Source organism: Ambystoma mexicanum, chromosome 2p (genome assembly GCF_040938575.1).
Source record: "Ambystoma mexicanum isolate Mex_15411 chromosome 2p, UKY_AmexF1_1, whole genome shotgun sequence".
Taxonomy (NCBI): domain Eukaryota; kingdom Metazoa; phylum Chordata; class Amphibia; order Caudata; family Ambystomatidae; genus Ambystoma; species Ambystoma mexicanum.
In genome coordinates, this window is record NC_090923.1 from 1,191,955,849 (window position 1) to 1,191,972,228 (window position 16,380).

At 48.1% G+C, this 16,380-nt stretch overlaps 1 protein-coding gene across 9 annotated transcripts in view; it reads right to left on the bottom strand.

Moving 5' to 3' along the window:
• L1CAM (L1 cell adhesion molecule) overlaps window positions 1-16,380 on the bottom strand; it is a 791,676-nt gene that overhangs the window by 96,422 nt on the left and 678,874 nt on the right. For all 9 annotated transcript variants that reach the window (XM_069645402.1, XM_069645399.1, XM_069645400.1 and 6 more), the window contains one exon: window positions 14,223-14,366. In XM_069645402.1, coding sequence (XP_069501503.1) covers window positions 14,223-14,366 — 144 coding nt within the window. The remainder of the gene's footprint in view (window positions 1-14,222; window positions 14,367-16,380) is intronic.

A 16,380-nucleotide genomic window follows, 5' to 3' on the forward strand; every position in this document is an offset into this window, starting at 1 on the left:
AGTGCAAGCAGTGATGGGGAAGGATGGTGAGACACAGGCAGATAAGTGCAAGCAGTGATGGGGAAGGATGGTGAGACACAGATAAGTGCAAACAGTGATGGGGAAGGACGGTGAGACACAGGCAGATAAGTGCAAGCAGTGATGGGGAAGGATGGTGAGACACAGATAAGTGCAAGCAGTGATGGGGAAGGACGGTGAGACACAGGCAGATAAGTGCAAGCAGTGATGGGGAAGGATGGTGAGACACAGATAAGTGCAAGCAGTGATGGGGAAGGATGGTGAGACACAGATAAGTGCAAGCAGTGATGGGGAAGGATGGTGAGACACAGATAAGTGCAAGCAGTGATGGGGAAGGATGATGAGACACAGATAAGTGCAAGCAGTGATGGGGAAGGATGGTGAGACACAGATAAGTGCAAGCAGTGATGGGGAAGGATGGTGAGACACAGGCAGATAAGTGCAAGCAGTGATGGGGAAGGATGGTGAGACACAGACAGATAAGTGCAAGCAGCGATGGGGAAGGATGGTGAGACACAGATAAGTGCAAGCAGTGATGGGGAAGGATGGTGAGACACAGATACGTGCAAGCAGTGATGTGGAAGGATGGTGAGACACAGATAAGTGCAAGCAGTGATGGGGAAGGATGGTGAGACACAGATAAGTGCAAGCAATGATGGGGAAGGATGGTGAGACACAGGCAGATAAGTGCAAGCGGTGACGGGAAGGATGGTGAGACACAGGCAGATAAGTGCAAGCAGTGATGGGGAAGGATGGTGAGACACAGGCAGATAAGTGCAAGCAGTGATGGGGAAGGATGGTGAGACACAGGCAGATAAGTGCAAGCAGTGATGGGGAAGGATGGTAAGACACAGATAAGTGCAAGCAGTGATGGGGAAGGATGGTGAGACACAGGCAGATAAGTGCAAGCAGTGATGGGGAAGGATGGTGAGACACAGATAAGTGCAAGCAGTGATGGGGAAGGATGGTGAGACACAGATAAGTGCAAGCAGTGATGGGGAAGGATGGTGAGACACAGGCAGATACGTGCAAGCAGCGATGGGGAAGGATGGTAAGACACAGGCAGATAAGTGCAAGCAGTGATGGGGAAGGATGGTGAGACACAGGCAGATAAGTGCAAGCAGTGATGGGGAAGGATGGTGAGACACATATAAGTGCAAGCAGTGATGGGGAAGGATGGTGAGACACAGGCAGATAAGTGCAAGCAGTGATGGGGAAGGATGGTGAGACACAGATAAGTGCAAGCAGTGATGGGGAAGGATGGTGAGACACAGGCAGATAAGTGCAAGCAGTGATGGGGAAGGATGGTAAGACACAGATAAGTGCAAGCAGTGATGGGGAAGGATGGTGAGACACAGGCAGATAAGTGCAAGCAGTGATGGGGAAGGATGGTGAGACACAGATAAGTGCAAGCAGTGATGGGGAAGGATGGTGAGACACAGGCAGATAAGTGCAAGCAGTGATGGGGAAGGATGGTGAGACACAGGCAGATAAGTGCAAGCAGTGATGGGGAAGGATGGTAAGACACAGATAAGTGCAAGCAGTGATGGGGAAGGATGGTGAGACACAGGCAGATAAGTGCAAGCCTTGATGGGGAAGGATGGTGAGACACAGATAAGTGCAAGCAGTGATGGGGAAGGATGGTGAGACACAGGCAGATAAGTGCAAGCAGTGATGGGGAAGGATGGTAAGACACAGGCAGATAAGTGCAAGCAGTGATGGGGAAGGATGGTGAGACACAGATAAGTGCAAGCAGTGATGGGGAAGGATGGTGAGACACAGGCAGATAAGTGCAAGCAGTGATGGGGAAGGATGGTGACACACAGATAAGCGCAAGCAGTGATGGGGAAGGATGGTGAGACACAGATAAGTGCAAGCAGTGATGGGGAAGGATGGTGAGACACAGGCAGATAAGTGCAAGCAGTGATGGAGAAGGATGGTAAGACACAGATAAGTGCAAGCAGTGATGGGGAAGGATGGTGAGGCACAGGCAGATAAGTGCAAGCAGTGATGGGGAAGGATGGTGAGACACAGATAAGTGCAAGCAGTGATGGGGAAGGATGGTGAGACACAGATAAGTGCAAGCAGTGATGGGGAAGGATGGTGAGACACAGGCAGATACGTGCAAGCAGTGATGGGGAAGGATGGTAAGACACAGGCAGATAAGTGCAAGCAGTGATGGGGAAGGATGGTGAGACACAGGCAGATAAGTGCAAGCAGTGATGGGGAAGGATGGTGAGACACAGATAAGTGCAAGCAGTGATGGGGATGGATGGTGAGACACAGGCAGATAAGTGCAAGCAGTGATGGGGAAGGATGGTGAGACACAGATAAGTGCAAGCAGTGATGGGGAAGGATGGTGAGACACAGGCAGATAAGTGAAAGCAGTGATGGGGAAGGATGGTAAGACACAGATAAGTGCTAGCAGTGATGGGGAAGGATGGTGAGACACAGGCAGATAAGTGCAAGCAGTGATGGGGAAGGATGGTGAGATACAGATAAGTGCAAGCAGTGATGGGGAAGGATGGTGAGACACAGATAAGTGCAAGCAGTGATGGGGAAGGATGGTGAGACACAGATAAGCGCAAGCAGTGATGGGGAAGGATGGTGAGACACAGGCAGATTAGTGCAAGCAGTGATGGTGAAGGATGGTAAGACACAGGCAGATAAGTGCAAGCAGTGATGGGGAAGGATGGTGAGACACAGATAAGTGCAAGCAGTGATGGGGAAGGATGGTGAGACACAGGCAGATAAGTGCAAGCAGTGATGGGGAAGGATGGTGAGACACAGATAAGTGCAAGCAGTGATGGGGAAGGATGGTGAGACACAGATAAGTGCAAGCAGTGATGGGGAAGGATGGTGAGACACAGATAAGTGCAAGCAGTGATGGGGTAGGATGGTGAGACACAGGCAGATAAGTGCAAGCGGTGATGGGGAAGGATGGTGAGACACAGGCAGATAAGTGCAAGCAGTGATGGGGAAGGATGGTGAGACACAGATAAGTGCAAGCAGTGATGGGGAAGGATGGTGAGACACAGATAAGTGCAAGCAGTGATGGGGAAGGATGGTGAGACACAGATAATTGCAAGCAGTGATGGGGAAGGATGGTGAGACACAGGCAGATAAGTGCAAGCGGTGATGGGGAAGGATGGTGAGACACAGGCAGATAAGTGCAAGCAGTGATGGGGAAGGATGGTGAGACACAGATAAGTGCAAGCAGTGATGGGGAAGGATGGTGAGACACAGATAAGTGCAAGCAGTGATGGGGAAGGATGGTGAGACACAGATAAGTGCAAGCGGTGATGGGGAAGGATGGTGAGACACAGGCAGATAAGTGCAAGCGGTGATGGGGAAGGATGGTGAGACACAGGCAGATAAGTGCAAGCAGTGATGGGGAAGGATGGTGAGACACAGGCAGATAAGTGCAAACGGTAATGGGAAGGATGGTGAGACACAGGCAGAGAAGTGCAAGCAGTGATGGGGAAGGATGGTGAGACACAGGCAGATAAGTGCAAGCAGTGATGGGGAAGGATGGTGAGACACAGGCAGATAAGTGCAAGCAGTGATGGGGAAGGATGGTGAGACACAGATAAGTGCAAGCAGTGATGGGGAAGGATGGTGAGACACAGATAAGTGCAAGCAGTGATGGGGAAGGATGGTGAGACACAGATAAGTGCAAGCAGTGATGGGGAAGGAAGGTGAGACACAGATAAGTGCAAGCAGTGATGGGGAAGGATGGTGAGACACAGATAAGTGCAAGCAGTGATGGGGAAGGATGGTGAGACACAGGCAGATAAGTGCAAGCGGTGATGGGGAAGGATGGTGAGACACAGGCAGATAAGTGCAAGCGGTGATGGGGAAGGAAGGTGAGACACAGGCAGATAAGTGCAAGCGGTGATGGGGAAGGATGGTGAGACACAGGCAGATAAGTGCAAGCGGTGATGGGGAAGGATGGTGAGACACAGGCAGATAAGTGCAAGCAGTGATGGAGAAGGATGGTGAGACACAATAAGTGCAAGCAGTGATGGGGAAGGATGTTGAGACACAGATAAGTGCAAGCTTTGATGGGGAAGGATGGTGAGACACAGATAAGTGCAAGCGGTGATGGGGAAGGATGGTGAGACGCAGGCAGATAAGTGCAAGCGGTGATGGGGAAGGATGGTGAGACAAAGGCAGATAAGTGCAAGCAGTGATGGGGAAGGATGGTGAGACACAGGCAGATAAGTGCAAGCGGTGACGGGAAGGATGGTGAGACACAGGCAGATAAGTGCAAGCAGTGATGGGGAAGGATGGTGAGACACAGGCAGATAAGTGCAAGCAGTGATGGGGAAGGATGGTGAGACACAGGCAGATAAGTGCAAGCAGTGATGGGGAAGGATGGTGAGACACAGATAAGTGCAAGCAGTGATGGGGAAGGATGGTGAGACACAGATAAGTGCAAGCAGTGATGGGGAAGGATGGTGAGACACAGATAAGTGCAAGCAGTGATGGGGAAGGATGGTGAGACACAGGCAGATAAGTGCAAGCAGTGATGGGGAAGGATGGTGAGACACAGATAAGTGCAAGCAGTGATGGGGAAGGATGGTGAGACACAGATAAGTGCAAGCAGTGATGGGGAAGGATGGTGAGACACAGATAAGTGCAAGCAGTGATGGGGAAGGATGGTGAGACACAGATAAGTGCAAGCAGTGATGGGGAAGGATGGTGAGACACAGGCAGATAAGTGCAAGCGGTGATGGGGAAGGATGGTGAGACACAGGCAGATAAGTGCAAGCAGTGATGGAGAAGGATGGTGAGACACAATAAGTGCAAGCAGTGATGGGGAAGGATGTTGAGACACAGATAAGTGCAAGCTTTGATGGGGAAGGATGGTGAGACACAGATAAGTGCAAGCGGTGATGGGGAAGGATGGTGAGACGCAGGCAGATAAGTGCAAGCGGTGATGGGGAAGGATGGTGAGACAAAGGCAGATAAGTGCAAGCAGTGATGGGGAAGGATGGTGAGACACAGGCAGATAAGTGCAAGCGGTGACGGGAAGGATGGTGAGACACAGGCAGATAAGTGCAAGCAGTGATGGGGAAGGATGGTGAGACACAGGCAGATAAGTGCAAGCAGTGATGGGGAAGGATGGTGAGACACAGGCAGATAAGTGCAAGCAGTGATGGGGAAGGATGGTGAGACACAGATAAGTGCAAGCAGTGATGGGGAAGGATGGTGAGACACAGATAAGTGCAAGCAGTGATGGGGAAGGATGGTGAGACACAGATAAGTGCAAGCAGTGATGGGGAAGGATGGTGAGACACAGGCAGATAAGTGCAAGCAGTGATGGGGAAGGATGGTGAGACACAGATAAGTGCAAGCAGTGATGGGGAAGGATGGTGAGACACAGATAAGTGCAAGCAGTGATGGGGAAGGATGGTGAGACACAGATAAGTGCAAGCAGTGATGGGGAAGGATGGTGAGACACAGGCAGATAAGTGCAAGCGGTGATGGGGAAGGATGGTGAGACACAGGCAGATAAGTGCAAGCAGTGATGGAGAAGGATGGTGAGACACAGGCAGATAAGTGCAAACGGTAATGGGAAGGATGATGAGACACAGGCAGAGAAGTGCAAGCAGTGATGGGGAAGGATGGTGAGACACAGGCAGATAAGTGCAAGCGGTGACAGGAAGGATGGTGAGACACAGGCAGATAAGTGCAAGCAGTGATGGGGAAGGATGGTGAGACACAGGCAGATAAGTGCAAGCAGTGATGTGGAAGGATGGTGAGACACAGGCAGATAAGTGCAAGCAGTGATGGGGAAGGATGGTGAGACACAGATAAGTGCAAGCAGTGATGGGGAAGGATGGTGAGACACAGATAAGTGCAAGCAGTGATGGGGAAGGATGGTGAGACACAGATAAGTGCAAGCAGTGATGGGGGAGGATGGTGAGACACAGGCAGATAAGTGCAAGCGGTGATGGGGATGGATGGTGAGACACAGGCATATAAGTGCAAGCAGTGATGGAGAAGGATGGTGAGACACAGGCAGATAAGTGCAAACGGTAATGGGAAGGATGGTGAGACACAGGCAGAGAAGTGCAAGCAGTGATGGGGAAGGATGGTGAGGCACAGGCAGATAAGTGCAAGCAGTGATGGGGAAGGATGGTGATACACAGGCAGATAAGTGCAAGCAGTGATGGGGAAGGATGGTGAGACACAGGCAGATAAGTGCAAGCAGTGATGGGGAAGGATGGTGAGACAAAGGCAGATAAGTGCAAGCAGTGACGGGGAAGGATGGTGAGACACAGATAAGTGCAAGCAGTGATGGGGAAGGATGGTGAGACACAGATAAGTGCAAGCAGTGATGGGGAAGGATGGTGAGAGACAGTTAAGTGCAAGCAGTGATGGGGAAGGATGGTGAGACACAGGCAGATAAGTGCAAGCGGTGATGGGGAAGGATGGTGAGACACAGGCAGATAAGTGCAAGCGGTGATGGGGAAGGATGGTGAGACACAGGCAGATAAGTGCAAGCAGTGATGGGGAAGGATGGTGAGACACAGATAAGTGCAAGCAGTGATGGGGAAGGATGTTGAGACACAGATAAGTGCAAGCAGTGATGGGGAAGCATGGTGAGACACAGATAAGTGCAAGCGGTGATGGGGAAGGATGGTGAGACACAGGCAGATAAGTGCAAGCAGTGATGGGGAAGGATGGTGAGACACAGGCAGATAAGTGCAAGCAGTGATGGGGAAGGATGGTGAGACACAGGCAGATAAGTGCAAACGGTGATGGGAAGGATGGTGAGACACAGGCATATAAGTGCAAGCAGTGATGGGGAAGGATGGTGAGACACAGGCAGATAAGTGCAAGCAGTCATGGGGAAGGATGGTGAGACACAGGCAGATACGTGCACGCAGTGATGGGGAAGGATGGTGAGACACAGGCAGATAAGTGCAAGCAGTGATGTGGAAGGATGGTGAGACACAGGCAGATAAGTGCAAGCAGTGATGGGGAAGGATGGTGAGACACAGATAAGTGCAAGCAGTGATGGGGAAGGATGGTGAGACACAGATAAGTGCAAGCAGTGATGGGGAAGGATGGTGAGACACAGGCAGATAAGTAAAAGCGGTGATGGGGAAAGATGGTGAGACACAGGCAGATAAGTGCAAGCGGTGATGGGGAAGGATGGTGAGACACAGGCAGATAAGTGCAAGCGGTGATGGGGAAGGATGGTGAGATACAGATAAGTGCAAGCAGTGATGGGGAAGGATGGTGAGACACAGATAAGTGCAAGCAGTGATGGGGAAGGATGGTGAGACACAGATAAGTGCAAGCAGTGATGGGGAAGGATGATGAGACACAGATAAGTGCAAGCAGTGATGGGGAAGGATGCTGAGACACAGATAAGTGCAAGCAGTGATGGGGAAGGATGGTTAGACACAGGCAGATAAGTGCAAGCAGTGATGGGGAAGGATGGTGAGACACAGGCAGATAAGCGCAAGCAGTGATGGGGAAGGATGGTGAGACACAGGCAGATAAGTGCAAGCAGTGATGGGGAAGGATGGTGAGACACAGATAAGTGCAAGCAGTAATGGGGAAGGATGGTGAGACCCAGGCAGATAAGTGCAAGCAGTGATGGGGAAGGATTGTGAGACACGGGCAGATAAGTGCAAGCAGTGATGGCGAAGGATGGTGAGACACAGGCAGATAAGTGCAAGCAGTGATGGGGAAGGATTGTGAGACACGGGCAGATAAGTGCAAGCGGTGATGCGGAAGGATGGTGAGATACAGATAAGTGCAAGCATTGATGGGGAAGGATGGTGAGACACAGATAAGTGCAAGCAGTGATGGGGAAGGATGGTGAGACACAGATAAGTGCAAGCAGTGATGGGGAAGGATGGTGAGACACAGATAAGTGCAAGCAGTGATGGGGAAGGATGCTGAGACACAGATAAGTGCAAGCAGTGATGGGGAAGGATGGTTAGACACAGGCAGATAAGTGCAAGCAGTGATGGGGAAAGATGGTGAGACACAGGCAGATAAGCGCAAGCAGTGATGGGGAAGGATGGTGAGACACAGGCAGATAAGTGCAAGCAGTGATGGGGAAGGATGGTGAGACACAGATAAGTGCAAGCAGTAATGGGAAAGGATGGTGAGACCCAGGCAGATAAGTGCAAGCAGTGATGGGGAAGGATTGTGAGACACGGGCAGATAAGTGCAAGCAGTGATGGGGAAGGATGGTGAGACACAGATAAGTGCAAGAAGTGATGGGGAAGGATGGTGAGACACAGGCAGATAAGTGCAAGCAGTGATGGGGAAGGATGGTGAGACACAGGCAGATAAGTGCAAGCAGTGATGGGGAAGGATGGTGAGACACAGGCAGATAAGTGCAAGCAGTGATGGGGAAGGATGATGAGACACAGATAAGTGCAAGCAGTGATGGGGAAGGATGGTGAGACACAGATAAGTGCAAACAGTGATGGGGAAGGATGGTGAGACACAGATAAGTGCAAGCAGTGATGGGGAAGGATGGTGAGACACAGGCAGATAAGTGCAGGCAGTGATGGGGAAGGATGGTGAGACACAGATAAGTTCAAGCAGTGATGGGGAAGGATGGTGAGACACAGATAAGTACAAGCAGTGATGGGGAAGGATGGTGAGATACAGGCAGATAAGTGCAAGCAGCGATGGGGAAGGATGGTGAGACACAGGCAGATAAGTGCAAGCGGTGATGGGGAAGGATGGTGAGACACAGGCAGATAAGTGCAAGCAGTGATGGGGAAGGATGGTGAGACACAGGCAGATAAGTGCAAGCGGTGATGGGGAAGGATGTTGAGACACAGGCAGATAAGTGCAAGTGGTGATGGGGAAGGATGGTGAGACACAGGCAGATAAGTGCAAGCAGTGATGGGGAAGGATGGTGAGACACAGGCAGATAAGTGCAAGCAGTAATGGGGAAGGATAGGGAGACAAGTAGGGCAGGGGAACATGTGCTTATGTAAGGTAGAAAGACGAGTGAGGAAGAGGAGGGAAGATATGGGAGAGCCACAGAAGATAGGACAGGAAAGCAAGGAACAGAGGTCAAAGGTGAGGTACAAAGAAGGCAGGACAGAAAAGCAAGGCTCAGGGTTCAAAAGGGGAGTTAGAGGAGGAGAGAAAAGCAAAATGCATGAGTCAAAAGGCAAGGTACAAAGAAGGTAGCAGAGAGACAGGAGCAAGGGCCAGGGGCCAAACTTGAGTTACAAAGAAAGCAGGAAAGGGAAGCGTGGCTCAGGAGTCAAAAGGCGAGTTACAAAAGAAAGGCAGGAGAGAAAAGCAAAGTGCATGAGTCAAAAAGCAAGGTACAAAGAAGGTAGGAGAGAGAGAAGCAAGGCCTAGGGGTCAAACTTGAGTTACAAAGAAGGCAGTAAAGAGAAGCGTGGCCCATGAGTGAAATTATTTGGTGCACAGAAGGCATAACAGAGGATCAAGGCTCAGGAGGCAACAGTGAGGTTCAAAGAAGGCAGGACAGAGGATCAAGGCTCAGGAGGCAACAGTGAGGTACAAAGAAGGCAGGTCAGAGAAGCAAGGCCCTGGAGTCAAAGGTGAGATACAACAAAGACAGTTCTGTGAAGCAAGGCTCAGGAGTCCAGGTAAAGTAGAAAGAAGGCAGGGCAGAGAGGATGGAGATGACATGATGTAAAAATATGAAAGCAGTGCCGGCAAATGAGGAAACAATGTCGGGATGAAATCAGAGCTCTGTTACTTGAGAGAACACGCTGAGTCAAAATATCCAGTGTCACATGACAAGGCCCATACATCATGCATGTATTTTCCCTGAGCACAGGGGGACATTGTTTCAATTACATGCCGTCTAATGTCAAGAGTGCCTATGCGCTAATCATTTGTCCTCTGTTTTTTTGCATCCTTGTAGTATTAGAAGGTGTAAACATATGCATCCACTTGTAAACATGTGATCAGGTATGAAATCATTTTAGTAATTCCAAATGTTCATGAAACACAGGAACATTATAAACAAGAGGTCATAAGTAAAGCACCAGGGGAGCGATGAGTTTTTAGTGGAAATTTGAGCAGATGGGCGTGGAAGTGGTAAGAAGGATGTCCAAAGGTCAAGACTGTGAATCCAACAGTGGGCGGCATGAATTCAGGAGTGGAGTAAAGGACTCTGAACCTACAAGGGCAAAACCACTCCATATCTGGCAGAGTGGACACACGTGCCCTGAGACAAGACTGTCCCTCGCTAAGGTGACCAGATCTACGCAACATCGACACAGATCCAAGCCCACCCAAGAACCCAGGCCCCCCCTCAAGAACCCAAAGAATGAAGCTGTTAGAAATCTGGAAGGAGCTCCCCAACTTAAAGCAACAACAAGACCAACCTCAGGGTCCTGCACCAGGCCCACCAGACTTCCACCATACTGGGTACGGACGATGCAACGGCATGGCAGAGCTGATGGGGGTTGAGCTATTACCCAAATTGACCTTTTACAATTGACCTTTTGTCCTAATTGACCTAATTATAGTGGTCCTAATTGACCTTCTGCACAATTGAGCTTTATATTATTTTAGTTATTTTATATATGTACTGGGTTGGTTTTGCATTGGGGATTGGGTGGGGGTTGCAGGGTTTTTTGGATTGGGTGGGGGGTTGTGGGTGTTTCCCCCCGCATATATGTCCTAATTGACCTTTTAAATTAGGTCAATTCTCCCGAGGTCAATTGTGAAAAGGTCAATTAGTATACATCCGGGGGCTGAGACTCACACATTGGGTTCACTTTGCTTTTATGATTTGAGTATGCTGGATGATCACGTGGCACCCACTTTAACCCTTTCACTCTCCACTCCACACCCTATCTGAGACTGGGAGATCTTATCCCCACCGTTTTCTCCCTTGGTTCCTTGCAGATCTCTTGTTGACAAATTGCCCACCGTCCCCTTTCCCTGTTAACTCCGCAGTCCCTGTCTTCTCTCCTCTCCTCACCATGTTCTTCCCTCTATGATTGTAAAGCGCCTGTTGCTTCTTGAAGCTAGGTCTGTGCTCAATAAATACCCTAATAATAATGAAGTAATAAAAACTCAATGTCTTGAGGCTATTGTTTGGTGGAACTCAAATTAGCTTCTTGTGAGGAAAGTGGAAGAATTACAGGAAGATTTTAAATTGACACCGGGGAGCTCGGAGGATGATATGTAGAGATATATGGTGCATTTAAATGCAAGTGGTACTTCTAAAAGCAAATTAATGTTTTGTTTGTGAATGCCATCAAATGCTCATTTTATGGCGCCAGAGATAAAAAAGAGATTGTTCAATTGAATTTGCAAATGTGCTGCATTTGAATTTCGAGAGGATGCAAGTCCCCAGGCTGCCCATTGAGTACACAACTATCAGCTGTTGTGTAAATAAACCAACAGAGTTGACACACTCAGTGTAGAATGCAACAGCCAAACAAAAAAGAAGAACGTAGCTTAAAGCCGGGCCCACAAACTCATTACGTCTACCCTGGAAACATATATTGTTAAAGTAGGTAACAACCGCTCCACAGATCATATGTTGTCGATGAAAAGAAGCACTGGTGTCAGTGACCTGAATGTACATGCAAGGCTGTGCCCATTAAAGCAGTGCTCACCCATTTGGTTTGGACTCATAATAATTATTTCTCCAGGGCAAATGGTATCCGTGTGCGGAGCTTAGTTATATAGTAACAAATGTTCAATTTCTCTCCCCTAATACCAAGGATGAAGTAGTTAAAGAAAAGATGTAAGAATGAGTCAAAAACCTAACAACGGAGGACCACAGCAACCACGACAAATCACACATCACATGGATTGATGCACAGTCTTAATGGCTGCTCTCAAATTGCAGTGAAATTCCTTGGCACATGATGAAGGCTTTCAATACCACACAATAAGACTTCAACGCAATATAAATATCTCAACCCAAGACTGCACACAAGGATGTAGACTCTGAATGCATGGAGAAGCTCCAAAGGACCATCACTGACTGATCATACCTTACACCAAGCATACTTGACCAACACAGAGATCACAATTCCCCCAGAAGAATCTTAATCAAAATGTTGTCATTATAACCCATTTGATCAATCTTAACCTGTGTAGCAATATCAACACTGTGAGAAGTCTTAACCAACACAGAAATCTTAATCAACAACAGGTGGCTTTAACCCGCACCATAGAGTTTTTACAAGCCTGGATGACAACTTGAATCATAACCAACTCATAGATCTTAATCCATGCTGAAGAAACTTCCCAAACATTGGGGGATCTCAATCCAGGCTAAGAGATCTTAAGCTTTGTGGAATATTAACCAGTACAGACAGATCAATACCTAGCACCAGGGGACCAATCCAGTGGTGATAGTGCGCGGTACACATATCCTTTAACATTAACATACTATGAGCAACCTTGATCAACACAGAGATCTTTATTCACTTTGAAGAACCTTAACCAACATGTAGAGATCTTACCCTAATGGAGGAATCTTAAACAACACAGAATTATATCCTCCCGAAGATTCTGAACCAACAGAGAGATCGCAACCAACATTGAAGGATCTGAACCAGCCCATTAACTTGCTGCGTTAAATCTTAACGAATATGGAGCAATCTCAATTCATCTGAAAAATGTTAACCAACATACCACTTACAACTCACACAAGCAATATAAGCCAACACCAAACATTTTGAGACAACGCCCAAAACCTAACCTATGTGGACAGCTCTCAACTTACTCAGTCTTACTCAGTCTTGCTGAATCATAACCAAACCATAGAGATCTCAACTCATACTTAGGAATCTTACCCAGCAACAAGACATTTAAAGCCACACTATGGATCCCAACCAGCATAGGCAACTCTTAACCAACCCACATAAAGCATAACAAATAGATTGAGAACTCTTCACTCATAAGCGACTTAACCAACAAGAGAACTCAAAACATGCAGAGAAAACTAAGCAAACATTGAGAGATTCCACCCCAGGCTGACTGTTTTTTTGTGATGTTAGGCCACTCTAATGGCAGATCTCAACATACACTGTGGAAAATTATCCAAAAAGGGAGGTCTAAATCCATGTTAAGAAATATTAACCAGCTTTGACAGATCTCAACCCAGGCAGAAAAATAGTAACAATCATGTATAATACTCAACTGATGCAGAGGAATCATAACCAACAGTGAAATATCCTAATCGTACCCGAAGGCTGGTAACCACCAAAGACAGAGCTCAACCATCCTGATGAAACAACAGAAAGCCAGGAGAGACTGAGAAGTACACAAAGTACCAACCACCAACAAGAGGTCCCCATGCTCAGTGATTGTAACACACACAGACAATTTTACCCAACAAACAGATTTTAACCTTAACCCAACATGAGCAAACTTATCCACCAACATGAAATCTCAACCAACACAGAGAAACCATAACTAGCACAGATATATCACAACCAAAGCTGATGAGTTTCAACTGATGGTGACTTACCACAACCAACACGATAGATACCATTCCAGGACAAAGGACCATGAACTCCTCTGAATTTTCTTGGAACAGATCCAAACAGAAAATTCAGTAGGTGTACATATGTACACCAATGCTAGAAAGCCACACAAAGGACGATACTAAGAACAACTACCCCAACTCAATGGCTTACCACAAGATTAAGTACATCAAGCCAAAAGGACAGTTCTCACCATAAAATCAAGGTTTGTGGTTCACAGGGAGGACTCTTGTAACCAAGCATGAAAGGGCACACCCAAAGTATAGAATCCCACCCCACGATTAACTAACTGAAACAAGGATGAAAAACCACAGCCAAGACTAAAGATGTGATCCTCAAATTGTGTGACTCAACTTAGAACAAAGGAGCACAACACAATATTAAATACCTCATCCAAGGGTGAAACATGTCAACTAAAATAGAGGAATCCTAACTCAAGAAGAAGGATGTGGCATTATAACCAATCCAGGAAGAAGGATCTTGACCTAGCAGAAGACCATGTGGGGATGACGGCTCTTGACCCAGGGGGAGAGATTACAGGTCATCATATAAAGGCTCCGACTATTTCTAATGCCCAGTTTCTCCACTAAGACGTCAGCGCTCCAGAGAAGGATCTTGACCAATGGTGGCTTATTTTGGGCTAAAGTCAAGCTGCATCTGATTAAGAAGACAAGTTAAATTTACAGTGAACCAGAGAAGAAGGTGCCCACTTACTGATGACATAGATGTAGGCGTTTGCCAGGATGTGTCCATGTTTGTTGACAGCCTCACACTGTGCCACCACAGTGTCATTGGGCTGGACAGAAGACAGGATAAGTGCATTGTCCTTCACCCTCCGGTATGGGTTTGGGTCCAGTTCTAAGAAAAGCAAAAGGTAAGAGGTAAACTGATGAGGAAGGCACACCGTGAGTTACCCCCAGAGTAAACAAACATATTCTATCCCAGGTAGCTGTGGAAAAAGAAGCAGATGTGCAGAGTACAGCGGTCAAGTGAGGTTGGTAGTTACGGTGAGCGTATACTACAGAGCATTAGCGTTCGATTGGGAGCAGGAGTGAGAACTGCAGGTCTTTAATGAGAGCTGGTGTACGTGAGATCATTGGACCGGAAGTGAATGCTCTAGTGTGATATCTGTAAATGGTGTTAGGGGTCTGAGCTCAAAGTCAGGGCTGTTGGGTGCACATTGGACATGGAATGAGGGCACTAGCATGACCTGTTGCTGAGCACTGGACATGAAGTATGTTATTACAGTGTCTGATAGTTACTGTCTACTTTGTTCCCCTAAATACACATCTCGTTTTCTTCATTGTGTGTGGTCTCCAACTTGACTTTTTTTCTAGAAGCCAGGACTGTTGCCTGTGGATAATGAAGAGGGCGTTGTGTTTAGAGTGCAAGAACCTGCTGCTGTGCCGGCAGGAATGGGTGGCGCAGCACAAAGAGCAGGAGAAAGGCCTCGACACTCAGAGCATTGTTCCTGCACGCCTGCACACTGCAACCCCTGTCAACATCAGGCGTGAGCACGGGTATGTTTCCATAGAAGTCTCACTGTTCTGTGGGTTATGGTGACATAAAGCTATTCCGCTTAGTACAGAACCAGGGTATGTTCGGAGGCATTGCTGGGGAGCTGAGGTGGCTGAGGGGTCTATAGCCGCTGGTCTTTTGGTTGTAACCTTGTTTAGACGCTCTGGGGCTACAGCCAAAAGGCTATAGCTAGCCCCGAGTCCCGACAGTCCTGACATTAGCGTAGCCCCGGATCTTTTCCAGACGTAGCAACACCCCTGGTTATGTTCACTCTGCATCAGTACTATTAGACTTGTCAGCCAACCTGTGATGCGTCTAAAAGCTAGGGGTGGCATAGGTGGGTGCTCACACCCCTGCAGACATTGTTCTTTAGTTAGCCTTCTCCTGAAGGGCACGCACAACTGCACATTGGGGGCACAAAGCTATTTCCTGCCGTTCCATGTGATTAGGGTTTCATTTCATCGACCCTAATAGAGGATGGTGGCCTACAGAATACCACTGAAAAGATCGGAGCAAAGGCAGACTGGTCCTGGGATCAGAATATAGTATGCAGGCCTTACCCTAGAATAGCCAATAGCCAGACAGGGTAATGCCCCAAAATGTCGCCCTCATAATTACGTTGGCCGAAAATGATGACTTCTTTTTATTTTAGACCCCCCCACACCACATATATGTGGGGGCGTATGTGATATAATGGTAATATGGGGGATTACAGGGGGTCTTCCCCTGCATATGTATTTCTAGGGGGTCATTATTCACATCCTTATGAGGGCCAGTGTCAGCTGGTATTCATAGGGCCTGGGCACGGATAGGAACTTCTATAGTGCAAACGTTCACCATAGGGCATCGTGGTCTTCACCCGAGTATTGGTTTGAAAGAGTGTATCCTTTCGGGTGAGCTGGTGTTCAGATAAGCACTGGGCCCGAGTAGACCATGGCTACAGTAGGGGATGGTGTTTTGTACCACTCCGGTTCCTCAGACTTTCATTGGGTGACTGCATTTACCATTAGTAACCCAGGTTTTACAATTGTGTGACTCGCCTTTAAAGGGACTCGTGTGGCTATAAATTACCCTTGATTGTTCTAATCCCAAAATCCAACTCCCACTGGGGTACCGGGTGCACTCGGCTGGACACCGTGACTCTGGTGATGGCTGATGCTCAACACTGATGAGCGCTGAGGCTCGAAGGGGCATTACACATTTCTGGTACACAGTGGTGTTTAGAGGTGCATTATAATGGGCGATTGATGGTCGTTGTGTGGGCTGTTTCTCAAGGTGCATTGGACTGGGTGCACTAAGACTCCAGTGTCATTTGCTTATAGATTAGCACTGGATGTCACTGCTCCAGTGTGGG